General features: G+C 51.2%; 2 protein-coding genes across 8 annotated transcripts in view; one reads left to right on the plus strand and one right to left on the minus strand.

The window, feature by feature from the left end:
- Nucleotides 1-3,169, plus strand: part of LOC116953513 (uncharacterized) — a 23,196-nt gene extending 20,027 nt beyond the window's left edge. For both annotated transcript variants that reach the window (XM_076075194.1, XM_076075195.1), the window contains one exon: nt 1,243-3,169. In XM_076075194.1, coding sequence (XP_075931309.1) covers nt 1,243-1,426 — 184 coding nt within the window. In that variant the 3' untranslated portion in view covers nt 1,427-3,169. The remainder of the gene's footprint in view (nt 1-1,242) is intronic.
- Nucleotides 2,486-25,802, minus strand: part of LOC116953628 (transcription factor 12-like) — a 275,417-nt gene continuing 252,100 nt past the window's right edge. For all 6 annotated transcript variants that reach the window (XM_032973997.2, XM_032973998.2, XM_032973999.2 and 3 more), the window contains 5 exons: nt 16,637-16,763; nt 16,136-16,337; nt 15,297-15,532; nt 13,883-14,037; nt 2,486-12,485 (listed from right to left, as the gene is read on the minus strand). In XM_032973997.2, the coding sequence (XP_032829888.2) occupies nt 13,892-14,037; nt 15,297-15,532; nt 16,136-16,337; nt 16,637-16,763 (711 nt within the window). In that variant the 3' untranslated portion in view covers nt 2,486-12,485; nt 13,883-13,891. The remainder of the gene's footprint in view (nt 12,486-13,882; nt 14,038-15,296; nt 15,533-16,135; nt 16,338-16,636; nt 16,764-25,802) is intronic.

The raw sequence follows: 25,802 nt of genomic DNA on the forward strand, positions 1-25,802 counted from the left end.
CCTCACTCACCAACCCACTCACCAACCCGCTCGCTCACCAACCCACTCACTCACCTTACTCACCAACCCACATGCTCACCAACTAACTCACTCATGCTACTCACCAACCCACTTGCTCATCAACCCACTCACCAACCCAGCCACTCACCACCCCACTCACTCATTCACCCCACTCACCAACCCCTCACTCACCAGCCCACTCATCAACCCACTCACTCATCCCACTCACCAACCCGCTTGCTCACCAACCCACTTGCTCACCAACTAACTCACTCACCAACCCAGCTACTCACCACCCCACTCACCAACCCAGCTACTCACCACCCCACTCACTCATTCACCCCACTCACCAACCCATTCACCACTCTACTCACCAACCGAACCACTCACCACGCCACTCACCAACCCAGCCACTCACTCACTTGCCCAACTCGCGCACACCCTCGCTGGCCACGCTCCACGTCACAACACTTCTCTCTTGCTGCCCCCCCCCGCACTGCTCTACTTTGTAATTTACCCCCCATCGTCTCTTCTCCCTCCCCACCCCCCACCCCCCACCCAAAGTTCTTGATAGTGCTGCTTGCTGGTAGTGCTGTTTGTTGCTGGCCGCTTGACGTTCTCGGGGCTCATCGGGTCTGTTCTTGGCAAACGCGATTTTAAAAAAAGACACGTTAAAAAGAGTGATGCATGTTTTTTTTTAGAAGCAGTGGTACGTCCAGCATGCACACGTTTCAGACGACTTCGTTCTCATCGTTACAAATGGACGGACGAACGGTCGGGAACTGTAGACTCAGAGGAGTGCAGTGAAATATTTGCGAATTCAACCCCGGTGGAGCTTTGAGAGCTGAATGGAGTTCGACAGAACTCGCAAACTCCTCGTTGTGAAAGACCCAACGCAGAATATCCCCTGGGTGTGATCTTCCACGAAGCTCATGGTCCCACCTAAATCGCATCCACTGCACAGACCTTGGCAGACGCGGATACCTGACACACAAACGGAAAAATTAAACACCCGCCGGTACCAGTGCGCGACTGTGGTCATCCAGAACAGAGCGTACAATGCATAACGACAATGCCCCATCCACAAATACGAAGGAGACGTCACGCGCGATAACCACTCCGCTGCTCCTGACGCGGTTGTCTCCGCTTGACCAACAGCGTGTGTGAAGTCGTAGCCGTTGCTCAGCCGTTCCCGAAAGAGGGAAGTCAAAACGTTCGCGTGTGAATCCGTGCATCGGGCAGGGCGACGAACGGCCGAGCCAACACGGTGCTGTGCGTGTGCATGGCGGAGGAGCTGGAGGTGTTGAGAGCCGGCGAGCGAATCTTCAAGCGAGCTCTCGCCCTCTTCCTGGAGGGGCAGCTCGCCTTCCACCGGCACGTGGTCAAGGAGCTGGAGGAGTGCCTGCAGGCCTGCGCGTACGAATGAACGCACGCCGTCGTAGCCCCGTCTCGTCCGGGCGGCGCGTTTGGGCCTCAACCGTCGCGGAGATTCGCACTGCGAGCACCAAGGCCCGCCCTTGGTCAACACGGGCGGGCGTACTCTAGCGTCAATATAAATATGCAACATTGGTACGTTCCGTGACATTGTTTATTAAAAAAAAAGATTAGGGGCCACTGTGATTCCCGGCGCCGCGGTCCAAAATTGAGAAAATTTGAAGAAAGCTGAAATGTAATAAATGTTTGAAATACGTAGCAGCATGGCCACCCCCAACTGCAACACTTTGCCAGGAGTCTCAGTGAGGCTTTCCCGTGGAAATACATTTTAAGAATATTAAGACACAACGAATGATGCGGCCTGAATGGCTCACTGGCCCAAGTAGCCACGTAAATGGCCCGAGGCGAGGGCCTGCCGAGATTCTGGGTTTGGGCCACGCCGTTTGCCCAGTGGCTATCGCAGTCGTGACCTACATTCGGGTAGTGTCAGCCGAGTCACCTAGGCTCCCCGTCCACCCTCGATGCTATTCTTGTTGTCCTTCCCCCGCACCTCCGATTAACACGGTTGGCTACGTACGGTGCGAAAGAAGTTCAACGTGCAGACACGTGCATGCTCCCGAATTCCTCTCCAACAGGCATAACATTGCCAATAGCAGGTTGAATATTGTACACGAGGCCCAATTTAGGTTGGTTCGATTCGCGCGACAGCAAGTTCAATTATCAAGCGGCATCAGTGTACACGGGGCAGGAATCTGGGGTACACCATGTATACATTTCTGTGCCTTTACAAAGACAAAGATCCCCCGTATAGCCTTAACAGACTGTTGGGGCAATTGCTGCTAGCGAGCACCTATTCAAGCAGAAAGGGCACACAAGGGGGTGGGGGGGGGTGAGCACCACCATGCCCGGCCGCCTTTGTCCCTGTTATTACCGCAGTCACGAGCGGCGAATCGAACTCGGGTCGCCGGATTTGTAACGCGAGTGCGCTAACCGCTGCCACCGCTCCCCCACAGAACACGCACGCGCGCACACACAGAAGACAGACTTCAGGTTTAGAAAAAAATGACTGCACATTTATTGCTACCAATGTTATATACACATGACAGTTGATGCAACTGTAGCCAAAAAAAAAAATGAAAAAAAGAAAATAACAATTTAAAAATATATAATTATAATAAAAACGAAGAACGAATGGAAGATAGTTTGTACGGTAATTCAGGACGGTCGTGTAATACCGGATAGGTGTTTCATAAACGCCACCACTTCGGGACCCAGATTGTCCCTACACAGAACTTAAGGCTTCTATTGTATGCCAACTCTGTCATGTCCGAGTAAGCATCTTATATTTTGGAGCACACAGTATGAATCTGAAACGAAAAACTACATCCGTAGGCACTAAAGCTACATTAGCCTAAAAACAGCACACCATTGCTTTATTTTATTCTTGTTTCGTAAATGATAATGCATACAATACAGTTTGGTAGTTTACCATAATGCTATTGCCAAACCATACCTAGAATTCCTAGCTATCATAGTAAAATAAAAGTAACATTTTTTTTGTATTTTTCTTTTTTACTTATTAAGATATTTTTTTTTCAAAACTATAAAGGGTAATGGTAATAACAATTTGTGACAAAAAAAGTTGTATCCATGTTTCCCCCTTCCACAGTCTCGACATTTTCCTTTCATCATAATTATTACAAGGTTAAAAGGGACATTATATAAAAAAAAGAAAGCTAGAAAGACTAGCTACGCGGGAAAAATAAGTCCCCAACAAAAAAAAAGCATTTCGTTTCTCGTTATAAATGAAAAGCAATGTACAACTTTTAAAATTCTGGCGCGCGAAAAAACCCCGCGCGGCCGTGCGAGTGGGCCCACGATCATTTTAGGAACTGTGAATTTTAAAAAAAACATCGTCATCGTCGTCATCGTCACCTCCTCCTCCTCCTCCGTATACAATCCTCCCCAATTTTTTTGCTTCCGTTCTCAAAATACCGCTGGCCACCCCTTTCTCAAAATGCACGTTTCAGTTGCGTCCACAAATACTGAAATGGAGACGAAAATAAAATAACCAAAGGCCACAGCAGCTGTTTTTTTTTTGTTGCATGAACAAAACAGGATATCTTGAAAAGAATATTTAACCATTGTTATAACAATGTGATCCTCTTCGCTCATGTTCATGTGTTTTTCTACGCAGGGTGTTCAGCGCGTTAAGTTTCCATCGCCGTATACAAGACCATAAAACTCAGGCCCTTTCGGTTTAATACATCGCAACGTGTATTGCTTTAGGGGTGTACAAAAATACCAAGCAATCTCCCCGTTTCAAAACAAAAAACAATGATGCTGTGTTCAACAAATAAAATATACAGTATATATAGAGAGAACAAATAAAGTAAAATTGTTGCCGGTACCAAATGGCCCAACGGGGTTTTTGTAAGTTGCGGTTTTGTTCTGACGGATCACCCAGCGCCGCTGCAGTGCGGCGATGAGCGACATTTAAACGGAGACAATCGCTGCTGCTGCTGCCCAGAGAGAACGAGACAGCCACTTCCCAGAGGACGGCCGCGTCGCGAGCCGACAAACCCTGACGACATCGCCTACTCGAAATGTTTGGGGGGGGGGGGGGGGTGGTTGAGGCCAGGGCTGTAGCCAGGGTGGAGTGGAGGGGTTGCCGAGCTTCAGGGACCGACGGCTACGCCGTGCAATGTCCGCGTCTTCTCAAGCGGCCGCGGGTCGGAGGGAGAACGGCGGTCTCTTGACCACGAGGGCTCGACCAATCGGTTTGAATCCCCTGTCGTGGCTAGACCCAGTTCCATCGGATCACAATCATCACCTCTCTCTCTGTCCGGGGGTCGGTAGAATGAGTGGTAAATTCACGCGGTGTGAAGCTGCACAGTTTTTGGTGGGAAGTCAACAGTGATTGTGCTTTTGGAAAAGACTGGGCCCTCCCAGGTCGTTCAAAAAATGTGGAATTCGTTCCAATTGTCCTACAACTCAGGGGAACTTTTAAGAGCACGGGGAAACCGACACACATGTGCACACATTTAAAATACTGTATATAATACAGTAAATACGGTGGGGCAAATGTTTACTTTACAACTTGCGTGTACATATATACAGGCACCGTGCATACACAGGGATTGTATGTATGAGAGCTAACATGTATGCACATCCCCCGTTCATGGCTAAATCAAAACGTTTGAATCATACTGCTATGCGTCTCCGAATGCATACAACCACATTGTCTCACATCGTTCAGGGTCCCAAAAAAAGCATAAGGTTCAGAAATTTTTGACAAAGTAAAAACCGTTATTTGTTCAGGGCCATTCACCTAATCTAGAGAAATGGCGGAACACTGGGAAGCACGCGGGCCGCATTTGCAGCCAGAAGCAGCGGTCCCCCCCACCCTCCCCACCGAGACGCTGTTCACTGCATCGCGTGCCGAGAAGCAGTTTGTTCAAGGCACCGCTTGTTTGGGAGGCCTCACTCGTGGCGAGCCCTGCTCCTGGCCACTTGTGGTCACATGACTGGAAACGCTCTCTCAACTTCCCCAAGTGAAATGTCAGACTAGTTTTATTGACATTTGAATAATAATGAAATGCTTCTCCCCCCCCCCCCTGCAGAGCACTGCTTTACGATGGCTCTGCAGTTCGCTAATTATCCCACTTTTATTTAGCCTGCCATGGCCACGTGTGTTGTGCACAGCGCCCTGGCTGCGCAGCGGGGAAACGCGCTTCCCGCTGCAAAACGAACAGGCTGGGTTGCACCCTAGGCTTGAGGTTGCACGTAAAGAGGGGGCGGGTTAAGAACACTACACTGGTAATTGACGAAGAGGAGGAGGAGGCCAAGTGGCCCAAGCCCTTCTTGCTCTGGCTACACCCCTGGTGGAAGCCCGTTTCATTTGGAAGCGATCAGGGTTCATTTAGATATCGGTACATTTCATTTCCTGCACCCAAAAAAATAAGATGACGACAACAGCAACTTAACTTTGCACAGACACGAGGAATCTTATCGATGTCACAAAAAAAAAAACACGCGCCGACGACTTTGACAAATTAAATGTTGCGCCATAAACCCAGTCGCGACGAAACGGGGTTTCTTTTTCCCATTCACGCGGTCATTTATCGCCCACGACGCCTTCATTGATCCCATGTCTGCATAAAGCTGCTGTACCGGCCAACAAAAGGAAACACGTGCACACTATTACGATGTGAAATTGTTCGGCAGAATGCGCCCAACTGCTGCACTGCTGCTGTGGGAGAGTGCGTTTGGAGAAGCCGGTCAATCGAAGGGGGTTTCTCTGCTTTCTCGTCGAACGGGCAGCGCCGCGCGCAGCAAATCCACGGAACGTCACGGGTTCACAGCGAGCCTTGGGATCGGAATATTGAAGGGAGCGCTCAGACTCGCACTCGATGGCAAAGCACTCCTCCTTCTTTAAACTACGCCCAAAGGGCCGATTGAGCGCTGCTGCCGGGTGTGCGAGTGGGGGGGGGGGGGCGTGAAATGCGCCGGACGCTGTCGCGCGATCAAAGATTGTGACGGCGAGGCTTCGGATTCGGTCGATCGGTTTGGATGGAGCGACGTTTTTGTTGCTGTTGCTATTGTTTCCAAGGCTTCCAGAAACGGATCTGTGCCGTGTGCCTACATTGCATTGTGTGCGCATGGATATTAAAATTTAGGGGAGAAAAAAATAATGTACGTGCTTTACATGCTCATTCAGTGCGGTCAACGGCCAGCCTGCTTGGACACAAATTAATGAGACTGGATATGGCACGCGCGGGTAATGCCTCGACGCACATGCACATGTAACACAGCTGCAAAAATGGAAGTGACAAATAGCGAGGCATGCGCCGACCGTTGGCTCAAAAAAACCGATTTGTCGTCAGCTTTGATGGGGGGGGGTAAAATCCATAATTTGGGACGATAGGGGGGACAAACCCCCACACAAGCACTGGAACTGAATCTTAAACGTCCTACCGGGGGAGAGGGGGGGGGGGTCAGTCTCCAAGTTACCGTGGAACGTTGGGGCTGAACGTGAGTGTGTCGCCGTGCTGCCGAAGCAGCTCCAGTCAGCCTATCCCAGCTTGCTCTTTAACGAGGAGCCCAGTGACGATACAAATCAATGTTAGGGACATCGACCCCCCAGCACCCCCCCCCCCCCACCAAAAAAAAAACTAAAACAAACACAATTACATTGTAAAAGTTGGCAGCTCTGTAATGTATCGTAGAAACGTAACATGATTGCATTAGATAATACATGGACTTGAAAACCACGTAGCATCGCAAAGATATACAATAATAAAACCAACACGTTTAACATCTTCCTAAACTGATCGGGTAAATGTAACGTCACATTGCACACACAACCAATCGGCGACTTGACATGGTAGGTTTTCGTAGCCAGTACAACGGATCCACATTTGTTTTTGGGTTTAGGCAACGTGGCAGCTTCATGCCAAAAATTCCCCGTCACTCGCCCTCCCTCCCCCCTCCCTACCCGATAAGATTGTCACTTTTACACACAGTATTATTATTACTTATACGTGCCGACGTATCGATCAGTTGCCGAGCTATGCAACCGCGGCTCACCAGTGGTTTAAGACTTTTCATGACTTGAAATTTGAACACCACATTCGGCCGATTAGAGTCGGTTCACGTAAACAACCGTTTGTGCTGCTGTAACAACGGGGAAACAATTTGGTCGAGACGAACAAGCAATTGTTTTTGACGGAATAAAAAATAAGCACGCGAGACGTATGCACGATACGCGCTTGCTCACTCCCAACTTTGAGGATTTGTGCCATCTCGACGGTCGGAGTGTGTGGTCTACAAGACAATCTGTGCACCAGCTTCGTGGACAATGTCATACAACGCACGGCTGTTACCGTGTGTGGCTGTGTGTCTCTGGGCATGTGTCATGTCGGAGCGGGAGTGCAGCGGTTCGCGTACGCTGCGCGACAAACCTGGCGACGCGGGTTCGATTCCCGCTCACGGCCAGCACTGGTGACGATCATCTGAACCGGTCCTGGGCCTCCACTAGGTCGAATCAGCCTAAAATGAGTGCCTGGTGCGGTGTGTAAACATTACCACTGGGAGAGACAAAGGCGGCCGGGCGTGGTGCTGGCCACCCACCCCCTCGTGTGCCGTGTAGGTCTTCATAAGTGGCTACTCGCGAACAGCACTTGCCCAAAAAAGTCTGTTAAGGCTACACGGGGGATCTGTGTCGTTGTCATCTAGAAGCAATGCATTTAGGGATCGACCCAGGTCTACGCTCAAGCTCACGGTGCAAGCGGCACGTAATGACGCGTGCAAGAATGTACGCTCTGAAACTTCCTCTCGCCGTATGTGAAGGTTTCACTGCAACACGAGACAATGATACAAACGGTTGAGCCTTGAATAAAATTGTTACCCTGAATTTGCTGCAATCGTTCCACTCGCCCACCCCCTCCGCCCCCATTCCCGATGCACACGCTCGATGTGAACCGTGCGACCGGACGCATTAGCCTCGCACAAACGCAAAGTGTGTTGGCCGAAATGTTGACAATGACGACGCGCCGAGCCACCGAATATAACGCTGGGTGCGTTCTGAAAAGCCCTAACCCCATCTGCGCCAATCACAGACGTGGGGCACAATTTTTATATTCTAAGCTGTGCGTGTGTACATGTCCATCCACTTGATTATATTTTCAGAAGAAAAAAAACGTACGCACAGAATGTACGTACAGTAGTATTTGGGTAACGTGAAACGCCGTGGTTAATAATGAAATGTAGAGCGAGAATGCTGTTAATTGCTTCCGCCTAACACTGCGACAGAGGAGAACTCTGAGCAGGTGAACTCTGAGCAGGTGAATTTTTGATCAGGTAAACTCTTGAGCAGGTGAACTCTGAGCAGGTGAACTCTGAGCAGGTTATCTCTGAGCAGGTGAATCCTTGAACAGGTGAATCCTCGAGCAGGCAAACTCTAAGCAGGTAAACTCTGAGCAGGTGAACTCTGAGCAGGGTTAACAAAACGCCCAGAGAGGGGGGGGCTCCTCCAGGGTCGCCAGCAACACGCCGGGAGGCACCGTCTGAACGGCAAAACACGCGCGTGTGCGTGTCCATTCCCACGCTCATCAGCTCCCCGAGGCCACCAAATCCGACCGGGAATCTGCCCCAAACCCATCAACAAACAAAATAAACCCCTCACCCCCCCCCCCCCCACACACACACACACGAACCTTTAAAAAAAACACAATTCCATAATTCGACACAGGTGTAAGAAAACACATAATGGATAAGTCAAACAACTTCAATCGCAAGGTGTTGAAGCTTGGCAAATGACAGCGTTCTCTAGACTTGGCTCGGAAAGGGCACTGGTGGCTTATCACGCACAAACGTTATTCACAACTCCTTTTCTTTTGCTTCTCAAAAACTACTCGCAAACGTTAACGACGGCCGGCAACGCAGCGGGCGCCCTTGTCGTGAAAGTGCGCCCGCACCGTCGTGGTTTCAATAGATAGCGGGCAGGGGGAGCTTCAACTTTGTAGAAAACAAATATTCATTTATAAACATTATTGTAAATCGAAATAACAAAAAAATGAAACCCACAGGTAACGCACACGCGCGCATTGGCAGGGCCTTGATTAGCCGGTGTGATATGTCTCTTTGTGATTTTCGTCTCCTTAATTGAAAACATCGACTGGAGCACTGGCATTGCGTCAAAAGAAAAAAAAAACACCGTAGCATCCTATAAAATGTACCCTATTCATCATATTTTGGCTATCCCTTTTTCAATCCCATTGCCTTGACCATTGCCCGGAGGTTAATGGATGACGTAAGGCGCTGGAGGAACTGGACAGAACAGCGGTGCGAAGAATAAGAGTGATTAGGCGCAAATTAAGGAAGAAGCGGGAATATCGGTCACGCGACGACCTCCAGCGGCGGGCGTTGCCATTTCCACAGGAGCCCCCAAAAAGGTCAGCACCCTCGCCAGACGGCCGGCTTGACACGACGCGTCGCGAGGCTTTAGGGGACAGAACATGGCCACAACTAAAGCCTCGCTCCCTGGTGGTTCGTGACAAAGGGATGTGTGCCGACAAACTACGTTTCTCCACCGGGCAAGCGGCCGCGGCGATCTGGTCACGTGGCTGGCAGCGTTGGCGAGGCACGGCGTCAATCGACTGCTTTGACCGGCAGATGACCCCTGGGTCTCGATCGCGTTGACACACCAAAGTGGAAACGTTGCAAACCCCAAAATGTGTTCAACGGTGGGAAAGGTTGCTTCCTGGCTTTCGCACGAGCCGGCACTGGTGAAACCCCTGGGATTTGAATCTTGTACCGGGCACAGTGGTTTTGCGTCTCGCGACTTGCTCAAAAAACGCAAGGATCACTGACGGATGAACCGAGTTTTGCGTTTGATTTTATCAAACAACTGTAAGAGCCAAACAATCCGTCAATTGAACCAAGGTCTGCCGATCTATGGTGGACACAACCACAACGGCAAGGACGATCACTGAGCAAATGGCGATGACGACTTCTCATTTTGGCAATGATGAAGATCATGATTATACTATCAACGATTATGATAATCATTATGCTGTTGATTATTTGCACTTCATTTGCACCAGGTTTACCGTGCAAGATATGGTAGAAGTTGCTCGGCTACACCTCACTGCGTTATTGTCCCAGCATGTTGCAGGCCTGTGCTTCTCTATCGCCAAGTTCAACCAAACGAACATTCGATTCTTGACATCAGCAACGCAGCCGAGGAAATTATTTCAAATACAAACTAACTTTAAAATTAACGATTCCAGAAGTTTGCGGCCTTTCGCTTTTTTTTTTTAGAGGTGGAAGCCCCAACTCAAACACGAGACGTTGCATTTATGATTACAAATAAAATAATAAATGGCCAGAAACTAAAAAAGGCCTTCCCATACAACGAGACCATGGGTCATGTCCGCTCCATAGCCACTTTAAATTGGAGATCAAGAAAACGTAAAATACAGGAAGAAGACAAGGGAGTCATGGCCTAAGGTTTGAAATCAAGACAACAGTGATATAAAAAAATTAAAAAGGTTTAAAAGTAACCGTTTGTAAAAGTAGCGAGTCAACAAAGGACGGAAAGGCTTTTTCATCGACTCCACGGTGGTATTTCAGCGTCGAAAGCTGAAAGCAGGGAGACGGCTCGATCCGGTGCCGAGCGCTACTCAGCGAGCCGTGCCGAGCGGCCGGGGAGATGAGCGTTGCCCTCATTCACCTCCGCAGAACAAGCACAGTTACCGTGTAAAAGGTACACTTTACGCACGCGCGTGCGTACAGAAACGGAAAAGAAAAGTTTCGCCCGCTTCGATGTTTTTTGTTTGTTTTTCTTTCGCACTACGTTCGGCTAGGCACGAAGCAAACCCGTCGAATCGCACGGTAGGCCTTAAAATCCTGTACGGCGTCTACAGCACCGCTCACCGCTGGGGTTTCATTACTTCCCACTTGAGCCACCCCTTTAGTTTTTTGCAGGACCCTATCAGAGAGCACCCTGTGACATTTGTTTGCATGCAGGTGTCAACAGTCAAATTACAAATGTTAAGAGTTAACTGACAAAAAAAAATAAAACGGCGGTAAAAAAATAAATCCCAAACTACGAAAACCACCGGCGAGACTCACGGCTTCGTTGAAAGACAGCAAAGAAAATCTCAGTCGGCTGTCTTGCTTCAGCACAGCGCATCGTCGCCGGTTTGCCAGATTCTCGCTGCACCGCCCAACGCCGGGGGCCAGGGTCGCCTCCGGCACAAACTCTGCGCGCACGCTGGCCTGCGCCGCCCTTTAATCCACGCCGCCAATTCCCTCGTGCCCATCAGTTTAGCGTTCGTCGCCTTCGTGGGGTGCGTCGTTCTCGCGGCGGTTGCGTCCAAACTCGGGGGGGGGGGGGGGGGAGGGGGGGCCGTCGGGCTTTTTGCAAGAGAGACGACGTTCGGTTCCAGCGACCGCCTCAACCGCAGAAGGAATAAAGAAAAACAAACAAATAGAGAGCACCGCGCAACGTAGTTCAGCAGAATGAACAAAACGGCGCTCGGGTCGCGTGGATGGTGACAGCGTGAACCGTGGGGGGGGGAGGTTTCGGTCGAATTCCTCCCCAGAGGTGGCGTTTTTAACCAAGTCAGCCCACCGCGGCGGCGGGGGCCCTCGAGTGGCTCCGAAACCAAACACGTGGCACGAGGCGAGCGCTCGCAGAACGCATGCACGCACTCCAACACACGCCCGCACACACTCGCACTCACGCACGCACACACTCGCACTCACGCACGCGCACGCACGCACACACTCGCGCGCACACACACGCACAGCCACCACCATCATTATCAAAACCATCGGATACCACCCGAAACAAGCACTGTGTCTGTTAAACCTTAAGACAACGTCCGATACCCAAGGAATGCTTGGATAAAATACGTTTGCAGTCTGCACAACAACAACATTATCCAAAATAGTTTTAAAAAACGGTTTTGCTACTTGTAAATTTTTTTAGTCTTTTTTTTTATTTTGAGTTGTAATAAATAAATATATCTTGTCAACTTTTTCTTTCTTTTTTTTAAACGTTAATTAGCAAACATGGTTTAGGCACGATGAAATTGTCCACACTAAAGAGTGCGGATGCTGTTGCTTTTGTGTTTTATCCCTTTGTCGTCGTGGTCGTCGTGGTCGTCGTGGTGGTGGTTGGTGAGTCTATCGTTATTGGTTTATGTCGCATTGCCATTCCCCTTTCCGCCGACCGTCGACATCCTTGCCAGATCTGATATCCCCTGCCGTAGGCTCTTGATATGTTGTTGAAAGTTTTTGCTGGATACTTTTGTCCCACTTTTAACTTTTGAAAAACCATTTGTTTTTTAATTTCTCCCATTTGTTTCTCCCTCCACCACCCCCACACGCCACCCACCCACCCTTTCCCTTACGATAAAAAAAATTGTTATTATATTAATACGGAAATAGGTCAGTGGCGTTTTTGCACACTAAAGACATCCATTTGTGAAGTTTGGCAAACTTTCAGAGTGGCATCGGTTAGAACTGGTAGGCAGTGCCATCTGAAAAGGGAAAACAAAACGGAAACATGGCCACAGTTACTTCCACATATCTCGAAAAACAGAAAATGTAAGAAATGTAAGTTAACAATTCTGTCACAATTAAATACGTGGGCGATTCACGGCCAGAAAAAATACCCCAGAAATTCGTGCAGAGGCCACGAAAATAAGGAGGGGGTGAGGGGTGAGGGGGGGTCGCACCTAAAAGTACGATGACATTTTAAAATGTAAAATGTTTATATTCAAATTATGAACCGTCGACAAAAAACGTTTTTTTCTCTAAAAACCAAAGTTGGCTATTTATAACATTTTCATTTTATTAAAATGAATTGTCAGTGTGGGGCAGCCCCCCTGTCCAGACATATTTACGGAACAGAGATACATTTAAAAACAGAGACAGTGTGTGTGTGCGTGCGTGTGTCTTTGTTGTCTTTGTCTTTGTTGTAGGTAGCAGATTATTGCTCAATTGGCAGCAGGGCCCCCTAGTAACGAGACCCCCGGGGTTTAAGCCCAGCCAGGATCAACTTTGGCACATCAGCGCAGTCTGTCCTGCAGGGTCAATAAAATAACCACCACTTTTGTGTGAGAAATTCAACAGTGGCTGTACTATATTCTTGGTTCTTTCGGTAGAGTCACGTAGAAGGGAAACAAAAAAATAATAAAAATATAAAACAATACAATTCTCACGACGTTTCGACTCCAACGATTGCTTGTGTTGCAGTCGAAACGTCGTGAGAATCTTATTGTTTTATATTTTTATTATTTTATTGTTTCCCTTCTACGTGACATTACCGAAAGAACCAAGAATATGAATCCCTGCAGTCACGAAAGCTTTAAATCAAAAGTGGCTGTACTAATGAAAGAATGGCTCCTGTCATGTGAACATGTAATTTCCATTATTGACTCAGCACTGCGCAAAGTTGAGGCGAGCACTGCCCTATGCTTTTTTTAGAGCGCAAGGACGCTAATATAAACAAAATACGCGAACGTGAAACTAAACGTAAAGACATAAATGCGTTGAAGAGATTTGCCTGACGGTCGAAGAAAAAGGGCAAAGATGTTAACTGTACCGAAGCAAAGATCAGAATTTGCGGCACTGCACTCTCTCATGAGGTGGAATAAAGCCGCATTTTTGCGCGTCGATTCCTCGCGCGGTCGTTGGTGACCGGGCCGCGGGAACCGCCAACTCGCCGCGCCCGAGAACGCGGTTCAAGCGCGGAGACCGGGCGACTTAAAACCCCGGAGGGCTCTACAGCGGCGCCCGGCTGAGCGTCTCCGACTCTTCAGAGCCCCAAACGGCATGGAACCCCCCTCCCCCCCCCCCCCCCGGGGGGCCACGCTCTCGCGCGGTGAGAAGGGATCTAAGCGAGGCGACGTCCCGTGGCACCGTGCGCGCTCACCTGGCGGCTTCAGAGCTGACCCAGGGGGTTCTGGTCGTTGAGGCCGGGGTGAGTCGGCTCGCCGACCCCACCACCGCCGCCGCCGCCCCCCATCCCCGACACCTTCTCCTCTTCTCGCCGCTTGAGGCAGGCCGCCTTCGGGTTCAGGTTGCGCTCTGCGGTGGCGGCGCGGGGAAGGGAAAAACAAACAAAAAAATAATCACGTTTTGTGTTCTCCGGACTATAACATGTAAACGTTCGCCACTGTTGTATTTTGCAGTTTGCAGTGCGTCTCATAATGCGGTACGCATGTGTGTGTGTGTGCGCGTGAGCGTGACCAGATTTCTATAACTTTACTGACACCGTACACACATTTGGGGTGCGTCTTGCTCTCCAGCGTGCTTTATAATCTGGAGACTACAACACAATTATTCAGAAGACCAAGCCATGGTGGATATGTTGGTGGTGGTGGTTGTGGAACTGGTGGTGAAGGTGATGGTTGTGGTGGTGGCGATGGTGGATGTGGTGGTGGTGGTTGTGGAAGTGGTGGTGAAGGTGATGGTTGTGGTGGTGGCGACGGTGGATGTGGTGGTGGTGGAACCCGTGGTGAAGGTGATGGTTGTAGTGGTGGCGACGGTGGATGTGTACGTGGTGGAGGTCTTGAGGCGATTGTGCAGGAGGTCACTGAGGTGATGGTGGCGACGGTGATAGTGGTGATGGTGGAGGTGGTGGTGGTAGTGGTGGTTGTGGAGGTAGTGGTGGAGGTGGTGGTTGTGGAGGAGATAGTGGTGGTGGAGGTGGTGGTTGTGGAGGAGATAGTGGTGGTAGTGGTGATGGTGGCGGTTGTGGAAGTAGTGGTGGTAGTGGTGATGGTGGAGGTTGTGGAGGTAGTGGTGGTAGTGGTGTTGGTGGTGGTTGTGGAGGCGATAGTGGTGGTGGTGGTTGTGGAGGAGGTAGTGGTGGTAGTGGTGATGGTGGAGGTGGTGGTTGTGGAGGTAGTGGTGATGGTGGAGGTGGTGGTTGTGGAGGAGGTAGTGGTGGTAGTGGAGGTGGTGGAGGTGGTGGTTGTGGAGGAGGTAGTGGTGGTAGTGGAGGTGGTGGAGGTGGTGGTTGTGGAGGAGGTAGTGGTGGTAGTGGTGATGGTGGAGGTGGTGATTGTGGAGGAGGTAGTGGTTGTAGTGGAGGTAGTGGTTGTGGAGGAGGGAGTGGTGGTAGTGGTGATGGTGGAGGTGGTGGTTGTGGAGGAGGTAGTGGTGATGGGGGAGGTGGTGGTTGTGGATGAGGTAGTGGTGGTAGTGGTGATGGTGGAGGTGGTGGTTGTGGAGGAGGTAGTGGTGGAGGTTGTGGAGGTGGTAGTGGTGGTGGTGGAGGTTGTGGAGGTGGTAGTGGTGGAGGTTGTGGAGGTGGTGGTGGTGGTGGTGGAGGCGGTCCACACCTCGCACTTGCTGCTCGAGGCTGAGTATGACGGCGACCGCCTGGTGTAGCACGAGCAGCTTGGTCTGCGGCTTCTCGCTGTTGAGGTGCAGCTGCACCATGCGGCCCAGCTCCTTGAAGGCCTCGTTGATGTCGCGCACGCGCAGACGCTCGCGCGCGTTGTTCGCCATGCGCCGGTCACGCTCCCGCTCCACCTTCTGCTCGGGCGTCAGGTCCTCGTCGTCGTCCTCGTGGTTGCTGCGCGACGAGCGGAGGAGGAGTGCGGGGTGGGGGGGAACGGACACGGAGGTCCGTGTGAGCGGCGAGCGATGGCGGGGCGAAGTGAGGGTCGGGGTGAGCGTGCGACTGCGAGCGACGGAGACCGTACGGCGTTGGGCGATGGCAGCTGCGTTTACGCGCTATTAAAACTAAACCGTATTTTTTAAAGCTATTAAACTATTTCTTTTACCAGGTAAGACCCAACAGCTTGCATTTGGTGTTGAAAAGTCGGCAGGAATTTCTGTACATATGCAATTTAGACTTGTATGGCATTATATTTATATCTCTATTTCTATCGTGTCTTTGTACTGTTTGTTGTTGTAAATTGCTGACCCACTCCCACTGGACACCTGTGAAAAAGAGCTTCATAGCTCATCGGATTCCTCCGCTCTAAACAAAGATCCCGCTCCTGGAGTTCGTGTGATCTTTCTCCCCCGCGGTGGGCGCATTTTAGAAACGCGCGCCGTTTTAGATTAATTTGGCTACGATATCGTCGGGCCACCTCGCCGAGCAACCAAAACGCGCGGCGAGGTCGCCTCTCAAGGAGACCTCCCCCCCACCCCCTCCCCCCCCGAGCTCCACCTGGTCCGGCTGCTGCGCGAGTCGTTCTTGTGGTCGTCCTCCGAGCCGCGGTCGTCCATGAGGTCGCTCTCCTCCTCTCCACCGTTCTCGTTCCGCTCCGCGTCGACGACGCTGGACAGGATGGTGCTGAGGCTCGACACGAGCCCCGGAGGGGGAGCCCCCTGGGAGTCGTCCTTGCCCGCCGCGGGGGGCGCTGCCAGCACTGGGCGTACGGCGGAGCGAGGCGAGGGCAGGGGACGGAGAAAAACAAAACGACAAACGGGGGATTCGCTCGTCGCTCTCGCGACGTTCCGCTCGCAGCTGCAGTCCACCTGCCGAGCTCCGCCAACGGCCAAGGAGGCTCGGGCCGCCGCCGGACGCTCGCCGTGCCGGCGCACGGCACCACCCGTCACCCCGCACCTCCCCACGTCTTGCTCTGGCCCGGTCGGCGAGACGGGGCGTACGTACGGGGCTGGCGAGCTACGCAGGGGAGACTTTGGGGGCGAGGGCGCACGCGCTCACCTCTGTAGGAGTCGGGCGTGGGGCTGATCTTGCTGGCGCCGGCCGGAGGAGCGGGGCCGGCCATGCTGCCCGCGAGCGCCGCGAGGGTCGCGTGGATCTCAGCCGCGTCGTCCCGAAGGGGCCCGCCCTGGCGACGCGTGGAAGCGCACGGGGCACAGGCAAACACGCACGGACACAGGCAACACATGCAAATGGTTTAACAAAGGCTCAAAGTGGAAGTTCACGATCAAAGCGGTGTTGGGGCGGCAGCACTCATCTCTGTTACCCACGCTGGCGCAGCCCTGCAATGTCTAGTTGATGCCACTGGGCCTCCATGAGATGAGAAGGAGCTCTCGAGAACCCCTCTAAACATCCCGACTTCTCCACGCTGGCCGGACGTCTTGGAAGCGGTGGGAGTAGCCCACCACTTGACATGCCAATCGACTGCCCTGGACCCATCTTACACTGCTGGCCGGAGTGGACAGAGCCTGGGGGGGATTTGAGAAACTCGCCACCGCCTCAACCGTCGCGCCGGGAGATGGGGTCGAACCGGCACCCTCTGCATCGAAAGTCCCATGTGCCAACCACGTCACCGCGGTAACAACAACCAAGCAAGTTCCAAATGTATAGGTGCTCGCGAACAAAAGCACTGACCCTGACGATCAATTAAGGCTCAAGGAATCTTTGCATTTATAAGTACGGTGTCATATGAGAACATGGAAGTAGGACACAGTATTTACATAAAAGTATGCACTCATTTGTTATTTAAGCAAATCAAATAAATCAAACGTTTTATTTAAACAAATAAACCTCTAAGTATTTATAACGTCTCGGGCACTTCCGTAAAAAAAAACCTCCGCAGTTTAATTTGACACAATTTGGTGGAAATTATTCAATTCAACGGCATTAAATCGAGCCCCGTTGCGACCACCTCATTTGTAATGTTTGTCACGTTATTTTCCTTTATCAAGTTGTGAAATTACAACAACAAAAATAGCTTTACCCATCCAGCCTGCCATAAATGCCAGAGGTGTTAAGATATTTAAACACCAAATGAGCGCCTATCACAAGGCATCAAGACTGCACTTGTGGCAAAAAATGCAAACAAATCTCCTTTGACAATCTATGCACTATCTTTAAAACCAAATTGGCCTACACCAGAGAGCGCCACTTTTGTGGCCTTGTCTCACCGGTGCCACAGACACCAGAGGTCGCCAAAAGGCGAACGGTACGAAGGCGACGCAAACACCAAAACAATTAATCGCTCGGGTTGAGCTGTTACTCCTTGAATGGGGGAGCGGGGAGGAGAGAGAGAAATTGGTAAACGTGGAAAAGACGAAGCGTGGTGGTCGGTTGCGAGGACTGCAGAGTTTGGAGGCGACCCTGTCGTAGACGGAGCTGTGAATGAAAACTGCCCACTAGGGGTCAGGCGTGCTCCACGCCTCGCCGGCAAAATTCAAGAGAAGCTTCAATTGAACTAACCCACCTCAGCCACCGACACGTTATACAAGGCTGCTTCTGCACGCTTCCTCGCATTTGCAGCCGAGAGCGTAAGTCCTGGCTGTGCCCCGCTGCCGTTTGATTGTGGACCTCGAGGAGTCCGTTGCCAACGTATGTCCTGCGTGAGACCAGCAGGCAAATGTCCCGTCATGGGTGTTCTCTCCACCCCCCCCCCCAACATTCCCGAAAAAAAAAGAAACTGCCCCTTGGATGACGTTTCAACCCCGACCACGACGGAGGAGCGTTTCCCACCTCGCGTCGCTGTGCGGCAAGGGAACGGCGTGCGTCTTGGTGGAAGCTTATGGCCGCAGGCGCGTGTCCTCGCATTCCAAGGCCGGAGGGCAAAGGCGCCGGGGTTAGCGAGATAAATGGCCGTTCCAAAAGAGGGGTTTGTTAAGCTTCCCCTGCATAGAGACAATCTCTTTTTTGTTGATTTGGGGGACCACGAAAGTATGTCCAATGCCAAAGAAATATGGTAAAAAAAAACGATCAAACTAGAAACTCAACTTTTTTTTATTTTACCAGGTAAGGCTCACTGAGCTACATAGCTCTTTTTCAGAAGCGAGCTGGCTACGACAAATGATAGGTCAACGAAGTGGCTTATTATCACGTGATCATTTATATCAGCCAAATACTCGAAACGCGCGTTGTCGATTCTAAATGTGGAGGGAAAAACCAGAAGACCCGGAGAAAAATCCATGCAACCACGGGGAGAGAGACATGCAAAATCCAAATATACAGCAGGCATCAGGGTCAGGATCGAACCCACAACCTCCTCCATACCAAGCGAGGTAGTTAACATCTCACCACCATGGTGCCCCAACTGTGTATGGGGTCGGTCACCACCTTGCGGAACTCCATTCACACAAAGCACAATGGCCAATCGGAGCCAGCCAACAGCATCACATGATTCGTAACGGACTTGTTACCCGGCCTGAGGGGCTCTCCGATCTCGACACATTCACCTCTGTTTCACTTCCATTCTGACAGATTGACGAGTGTTACGGAGGCCACATCTACACTTGTCAATATATAACTACACCTTTTGTGTTGGGTGCATACGTGGATATATGCACGTGCATGCGTGTACACGCGTGCATTAGCATCTTGCGGGTAGTGGCATTGCTCACGGCCAGCATGAGCGACGTTATGTCTGAACCGGTACTGGGCCTCCCCTAGTCCGACTCAGCCTGACACGTAAGTACCGGGTGTGGTACGTGAACATTGACACTTGGGGAGACAAAGGCGGCAGGGTGTGGCACTTAACACGCACCGCACCCTTGTGTGCCGCGCCGGCCTTCACAGGTGCTCGCTAACGGCACTTGCCCATGCGGGGCGTCCGTTGGCTTTGTCTCGCTGTGTGTGTGCATCATACAAAGGTGGGGAGCGGTGGTGTTGCGGTTAGCGCGCTGCGCTACGAACCCAACGACCCGAGTTCCATTCCCGCTCACGGCCAACACAAGTGGCGAGTATCTGAACCGGTACTACGCCTCCTCCCCTACGTTGACTCGGCCTAAAATGAGTGCCTGGTGCGGTGTGTAAACGTCGCCACTGGGGAGACAAAGGCCGCCAGGCGTGGTGTTCGCCACCAACCCGCTCCTGTGCCCTGCCGACCTTCACAGGTGCTCGCTAACAGCACTTGCCCCAACAGTCTGTTTTAGGCTATAAGGGGGATCTTTTAATTTCCATCGTACAAAGTGTACGATGGCTTTGAACAAAACCTGTGGCAGAAACTGTAGCGAGCAGCTCTCGAAGCGACCACCCACTCTCGCGCCCCTCCCCTCTGCACCCCATCCCCCCCCCACCCCCTCCCCTTTAAAAAAAAAACCCAAAATGGTTAACAGGCTAGAGAATAATCCCAGCTGCAGAGATTTCCCGCGGGAAGAGCAAATCCGTCGGAAGGCCAAGCCCGTGCATCTCGAGCGCGACGATGACATTTCCATCATAAGCTCTTGTCCACGTTTTAAGCATTTGGCGAAGGGAAAACATTTCCCGCGCTCGCTCGTTATTTTCAGGCCACGGCACATTCGTGTTGCGAGTGTGCGTACGTGCAATATGCAACTGTGCGCGTTCAGAAAAGTGTCCGTGTGCGTGCGTGCGTGCGTGGCTGTGGGGGAGCGGGAGTTTGCAACGAGCCCGTCGAACCGGTGACGATCATCTGAACCGGTCCTGGGCCTCCTCCGAGGTTGACTCAGCCTCAAATGAGTACCTGGTGCGGTGCGTAAACATCGCCGCTGGAGAGACAAAGGCGTGTGGTGCCGTGCCGACCCTAACAGCTCTTGCTATACACAGGGGTCTTCGTGTGTGTGTATGACCATAAGTGTAAATTGTATTTGTAAATGCATATCTCAATGCACGCAAATGATTGCGTGTATAGAGTTGTGCGCGTGCAAGTAGTGTGTATGTGCGTATTATCGCTGGCATTGTCAAAATATTAAATAAATAACATCACAATTCAATTTCGAAATCTGGATAGACAAACAAACTAGGCTCGTGAGACTTGGCATTACGCGTGGTGATGCATAGCTAAACCACAAAACAGAAACACACACGCGCAAAGACAAAGACGCACACACACGCACATGACAAACGCACACGCGCCACACAAATGCTCAAAAACGATGTTTACACATCGCACCAAGTACTCATTGGAGGCTGAGTCGACCTAGGGGAGGCCCAGGACCGGTTCGGATAATCTTCGCTGGCGTTGGTGTCCGAGAGCGGGAATCGAACTCGGGTCGTCGGGTTCGCAGCATAACCGCCGCACGACCACTCCCCACATATACAGTGTACCTGCACAAAGACAAAGGTTCCCCCGTGTAGCCTCCACGATTTGCTAGGGCAAGCACTGTTAGCGACCAGCAGCTACACAGCTACACACACGCACGTGACAAACACACAAACAGCTATGAAAACACCCGCAGACATATCCCCTCGCAAACTCCTCCTCTGTGCCGCATCCACAGCAGATGCAGCGGGGTCCCGAATACCTGGACCTTGCGCCCCATTCCCCACATCATCCTCCTCTCCCCCCCCCTGCGGTGCAGCTTCCGATGCCTACAGATCCACTCGCCGATGCCATCTGCATGGGAATGAGCGAGATTGGTAAGCACGATATGATCGTCCACGGGGGGGGAGGGAGGCGCTGGGGAATACGGGGCGGCCGGAGTTCGGTGGCGGCTGGACTAACGAGCCAAGCGGCTCGCCAGCGCAAACGAAAAAAAAACGCGTCGGATGATAACAACACAGTGCGCTTGAAAATGCGGTGTCAAAAAACGCACAGCCACCTCCAAACGATATCAATCGTTCTGAGTATTGGGCAGAACTGCTCACTAACCGCCTCCCCCCCCCCCCCCCCCATGTGCCCCGGGCGTTATGGTGAACTATTGCGATTCAAGACTCGATTATGTTTGTAACACGGTGGTAACTAACGACCTCCAGCGGCTGCCAGGTGAAGGACTCGGATTTGCGAGCACCAAAGCCGCGCGCACATTCAAGTGAACTGGACAGACAAAACAAGTTCCAGGATCAGGCCACGGTCCACGTCTCTCTCTCCCTCTCGCCGTCTGCGAAATAAAGAGTGGCCCCACCTTTTCTGTACAGATTCTCGAGACGCGATACGAATCCAGATTGCGTCGCGCTATAGGGGATGGCGTTGATCGCCACACGTAGTTCTGACGAGCTTAAGAAACGCGAGTTAATCGATGCATCGCTAGGACCCCCCCCGGTTATGAGGGCGATTTCTTCAGAGCCCGAGCGGGTCCACAAATCCAGGTGTCACCGCAGTGCTCATCTCTGTCTAAGTCAATGGTGGAAATTCCATATTCTTATGGCAGTGGACCGTCACCTCCAACAAAGTGGTGCTTATTTTATTGCCCTTGGAGGGACGATGGGCTGCAACGGCTTGCATTTTGACTCTTGACTGCGGGTTGTGCAGAATTAACACCGGCTGTCTCACACCACTGCTCAGGCCTGGTCAAAGTCAGTGTGGTCTGGCATTTTGTTGTCATCATATCTACGTTTTAAAATGAGAACGTGTAAGCTCACATCGCGTTATGTTTATGACATCCTGCCAGTTTTCTACATTTTGTACAGATAGTGATCAAGCTTCTACCTTTTTGCACCTGCTCCATCTACCTCCCCCCTTCTTCCTCCTCATCGCACCTACCCAAACTGCCCGACCTATGCGCCCGACATCGCCGGCATCTCGCTGGGGCGGCGAAAAAATGAATTGGCTAATGAGAGCCATAAGCGACAGAAGTCCGCAGTGGATAATTTCAAACGAGCAGTAAATCTGTGCTGGCCGCTCCTGCTGGCCGCAGTAAATTCACTGGGATTGTCTGCCAGGCCATTCACTTTGCACTGCCAACGCAGCACAGACACAGCAGTCAGTATACGTGTATATGTTTGAACAAATTGCAAAAGAGCGACCGCGGCCAGTACAATCAAGACTCATCCCGTCCGTACTAACAAGCGCCACGTTGTCATTTATACCTGGAACACTGGTGTGCCCCATTAAGGTTGTACGCATTATTATTATTATTCCAGAATTATTCATTAAAAGACAGCAGTCGGAACCACCGTGCCATTAAAAAAGATGTGGGAAAACTAATTTTTAAATAAAATTTTGTGCCAAAAAAAAACCCGCACGTCTCGAGTGAACTCCAGGAGCACGGTAGAGGAAGAGTTGCCCGCGAGAGAGGCGGGCGAACACGTGGGGGGGGACCGTCTGGAATTTACACAGCTGGCTCAGGGCTGTAAAGAGTGGACGAGCAATGGCGCAAGTGCCCGTTTGAGCGAGAACTCGCGGAAGGCTAACACCACTTTAATGGTAGCCCAGAATCGCTGTAAACTGTGGGTTCACGCGCAAAACAGAACTTATTTTTACCCTCGAGGTGTTTAACGAACGGTGGGCGGTAACATATGCGTCCAAGACGTGCGGTTGTTGCTGTGCCATTTTAATTAAATGCGCTCATTCATTAACCAATTCTCATTCATTATATTCTTATTTATTCATTGTTGCACCAAATCCCGCGCCCCCCCCCCACCTCCAAACCCCACCACCACCACCACCTCCTCCTCTATCCTCAATTTCACTTGCAAAGAGGAGGGGACCTTTGTCATCGCCACGGTGCACAGCCCCGGAGCTCGCACCGCATACAAATCCGGCACAGGCGCAGATGCTCGGCATTTCGCTAATTAGTGGCGCTCATTTAAATACAAAATTAGGCAATAACTGGGCCCCGCACGGGACGCACTACACGTGTTGGTTATTAGATCGACTTATTTTATTCCACTGCAGCATTGGCGACGAGCCCGACCGCCGCTGCCGCACACACAAACGGACGTGCGCACACGCCACCCCCTGCCCCCCCTGCCCCCCCCCCCCCCCCCCACAGTAGACCGTTGGGGGCAAGTGCTGTTAGCGAGCACCTATGAAGGTCGGCACGGCGCACGAGGGAAGTTTTGGGTGGCCAGCACCGCAACGCCCGGCCGCCTTTGTCTAGCCACTGGTGATGTTTACGCACTGCGCCGGGTCGCGAGCGGCAATCGGAGTTCGGTTTTGGCGGATTCTTGCGGCATACACACGCGTATGTGCTAATCGCACCTCCGACGAGCACGGTCGGCACACATACGGTCCGAGAGAAAGTTCAACACAACAACAACCGCCATTCGCCACTAAGTGGCGGTGACGTCACCATGGCGCTTGTGCCAGGCCATGTGCACGTTGAGGCCACGTGAAGTGTCGAACGCCCGCTGGCAGGAGGTCACGGGGCAGACCCAAGTGCAATGGGTCGACTGACTGAGATGACTGGCCGATGTGCACGAACACAACACCAACTGCCATTTGCCAATCAATGGCAGTGGCATAATCACCAGCGCATGTTGTCAGGCGAGGCAGACGTTGAGGCCACGCGTATCGTCGGAGTCACAGCCGGCCTGCTGGAGTAACTCCACAGTTTCCCCTCGTCACCAACAATCCACGGGGTCTCCCTTGGTCGTACGAGGGATACTAAATTTGTGTTTAACGAGGCACCGGTCTGGCTCCACGGAAACATCTCTTTCTCTTTCCAGGCATTTCATTTTTGGCGCGCACGATTCACTCCCCGCGGCAGGTGCAAAAAGCGCACCCGCTCGCACGCCCACATTTGCGCCCACACCCCTTTTGTCAGCTACAGTAATAACCATATGTTTGGCCTCAAAGGCTCTAACCAACCCCAAAAGCCAAGATGTGCACTAAAATATATATATTTCTTTCCTTTAAAACCCATAAACCACGCCCCGGCCGCTCATCCAAAGCACGCTTTTATTCATTGGCTCGCATTTGCATACAGCTGCTAGTTGGTAAAATGGGGGGGGCAGGAGATACATTCCTGCTAGGAAGTGCCCGCTCTTCAGAATAAAAGTCCTGCTCTGAACATGAGAACATGCTCTTTCAATGCCCACTGGCCAGTAAAATAAATATGAATGCCAGGACAAATGTCACCCCCCCCCATCCCCCTTAATTAGATCTGCCAAGCAAATGAAGCTGCCGTGCCTACTATATCTGACCATATTTGCAAAAACATTTGCAAATGTGAATAAACAGCCAAATTAACGCATGCAAAAAAAGCAAAGGTTATTGTTTTATTATTATTCTACTTGTTGACACAAGGAAAGCCTCACCACCAATACTCAAGACTCTTTTTCCGGAGGGTCCTGCCAACTTTTGGGCTCCACTGTGGCTAGGAGACGTTAACTCCCTCGCCAGGTACACAGGAGGCCGTGGGTTCGATCCCGATCCTGACGCCTGCTGTATATTTGGAGTTTGCGTGTCTCTCTCCCCGTGGTCGTGTGGATTTTTCACCGGATCCAACGGTTTTTCCCCTCCACATTTGGAAACATGCATTTAAAGTATTTGGCTACTATAAATTTCCACATGATAAGCCACTTTGTTGAGCTATCATTTGCGGCCACGTCGTTTCTGAAAAAGAGCTCAGTGAGCCTTACCTGGTAAAAAATATATATATTTTTCGCAGTGGAAGAGGGTGATGTTGCTGCTGCTGCTGTGTGATCTCATTTGAGTAATATAAATTAGTTTGTGGTACAAAGCACAACCAAGTGAAATGTGGCCACAACCAGCCCCAAGTTTTACTATTAGCGAGGTGCTCACTTGCCCACTCACTGCCCATTGCTGTGGCTTACCAGTACCACCAAAAATGGTGCAACTCACATGCGGGGCTACGCATCAACAGAATGTACGTGTGTTTCCGCGGGCGTGTGGATATGACAAGCATAATTCCATCATGCGTAAGTAACGTATTACTATTGATGCGCCATTTACTTTATATTTCTACTTATTATTATTCACGGCTAATAACGGTTATTATTGGTATTGTTAATATTATTCTATGTCAGCCTTACAAAAGATGTGCTGCGACAATGGGCTCTCACATGATTATAAAGGTCACACATTATTAGTATTAATTCATTTATTAAATCTATTTACATGACCAACCCAGTGTAAACAGCACATGTGTACACATTCCCCGCTCAGGCTGTGAAAGGCTTGTAGAGTACAGCAGAGGGACATTTTTAACCTTTGGCAAATGGCACACAGCTTGTTTATATACGCGCTGGCACACACGCGCAAACAAAGATCTCTTTGTTAAACCGCTCAGGCTTTTGGAGCGCACGTTGTTAGAGA

The sequence above is a fragment of the Petromyzon marinus genome, chromosome 52 (genome assembly GCF_048934315.1).
Source record: "Petromyzon marinus isolate PM22_M1 ecotype Great Lakes invasive population chromosome 52, UKy_Petmar_22M1.pri1.0, whole genome shotgun sequence".
Classification (NCBI taxonomy): Eukaryota; Metazoa; Chordata; class Hyperoartia; order Petromyzontiformes; family Petromyzontidae; genus Petromyzon; species Petromyzon marinus.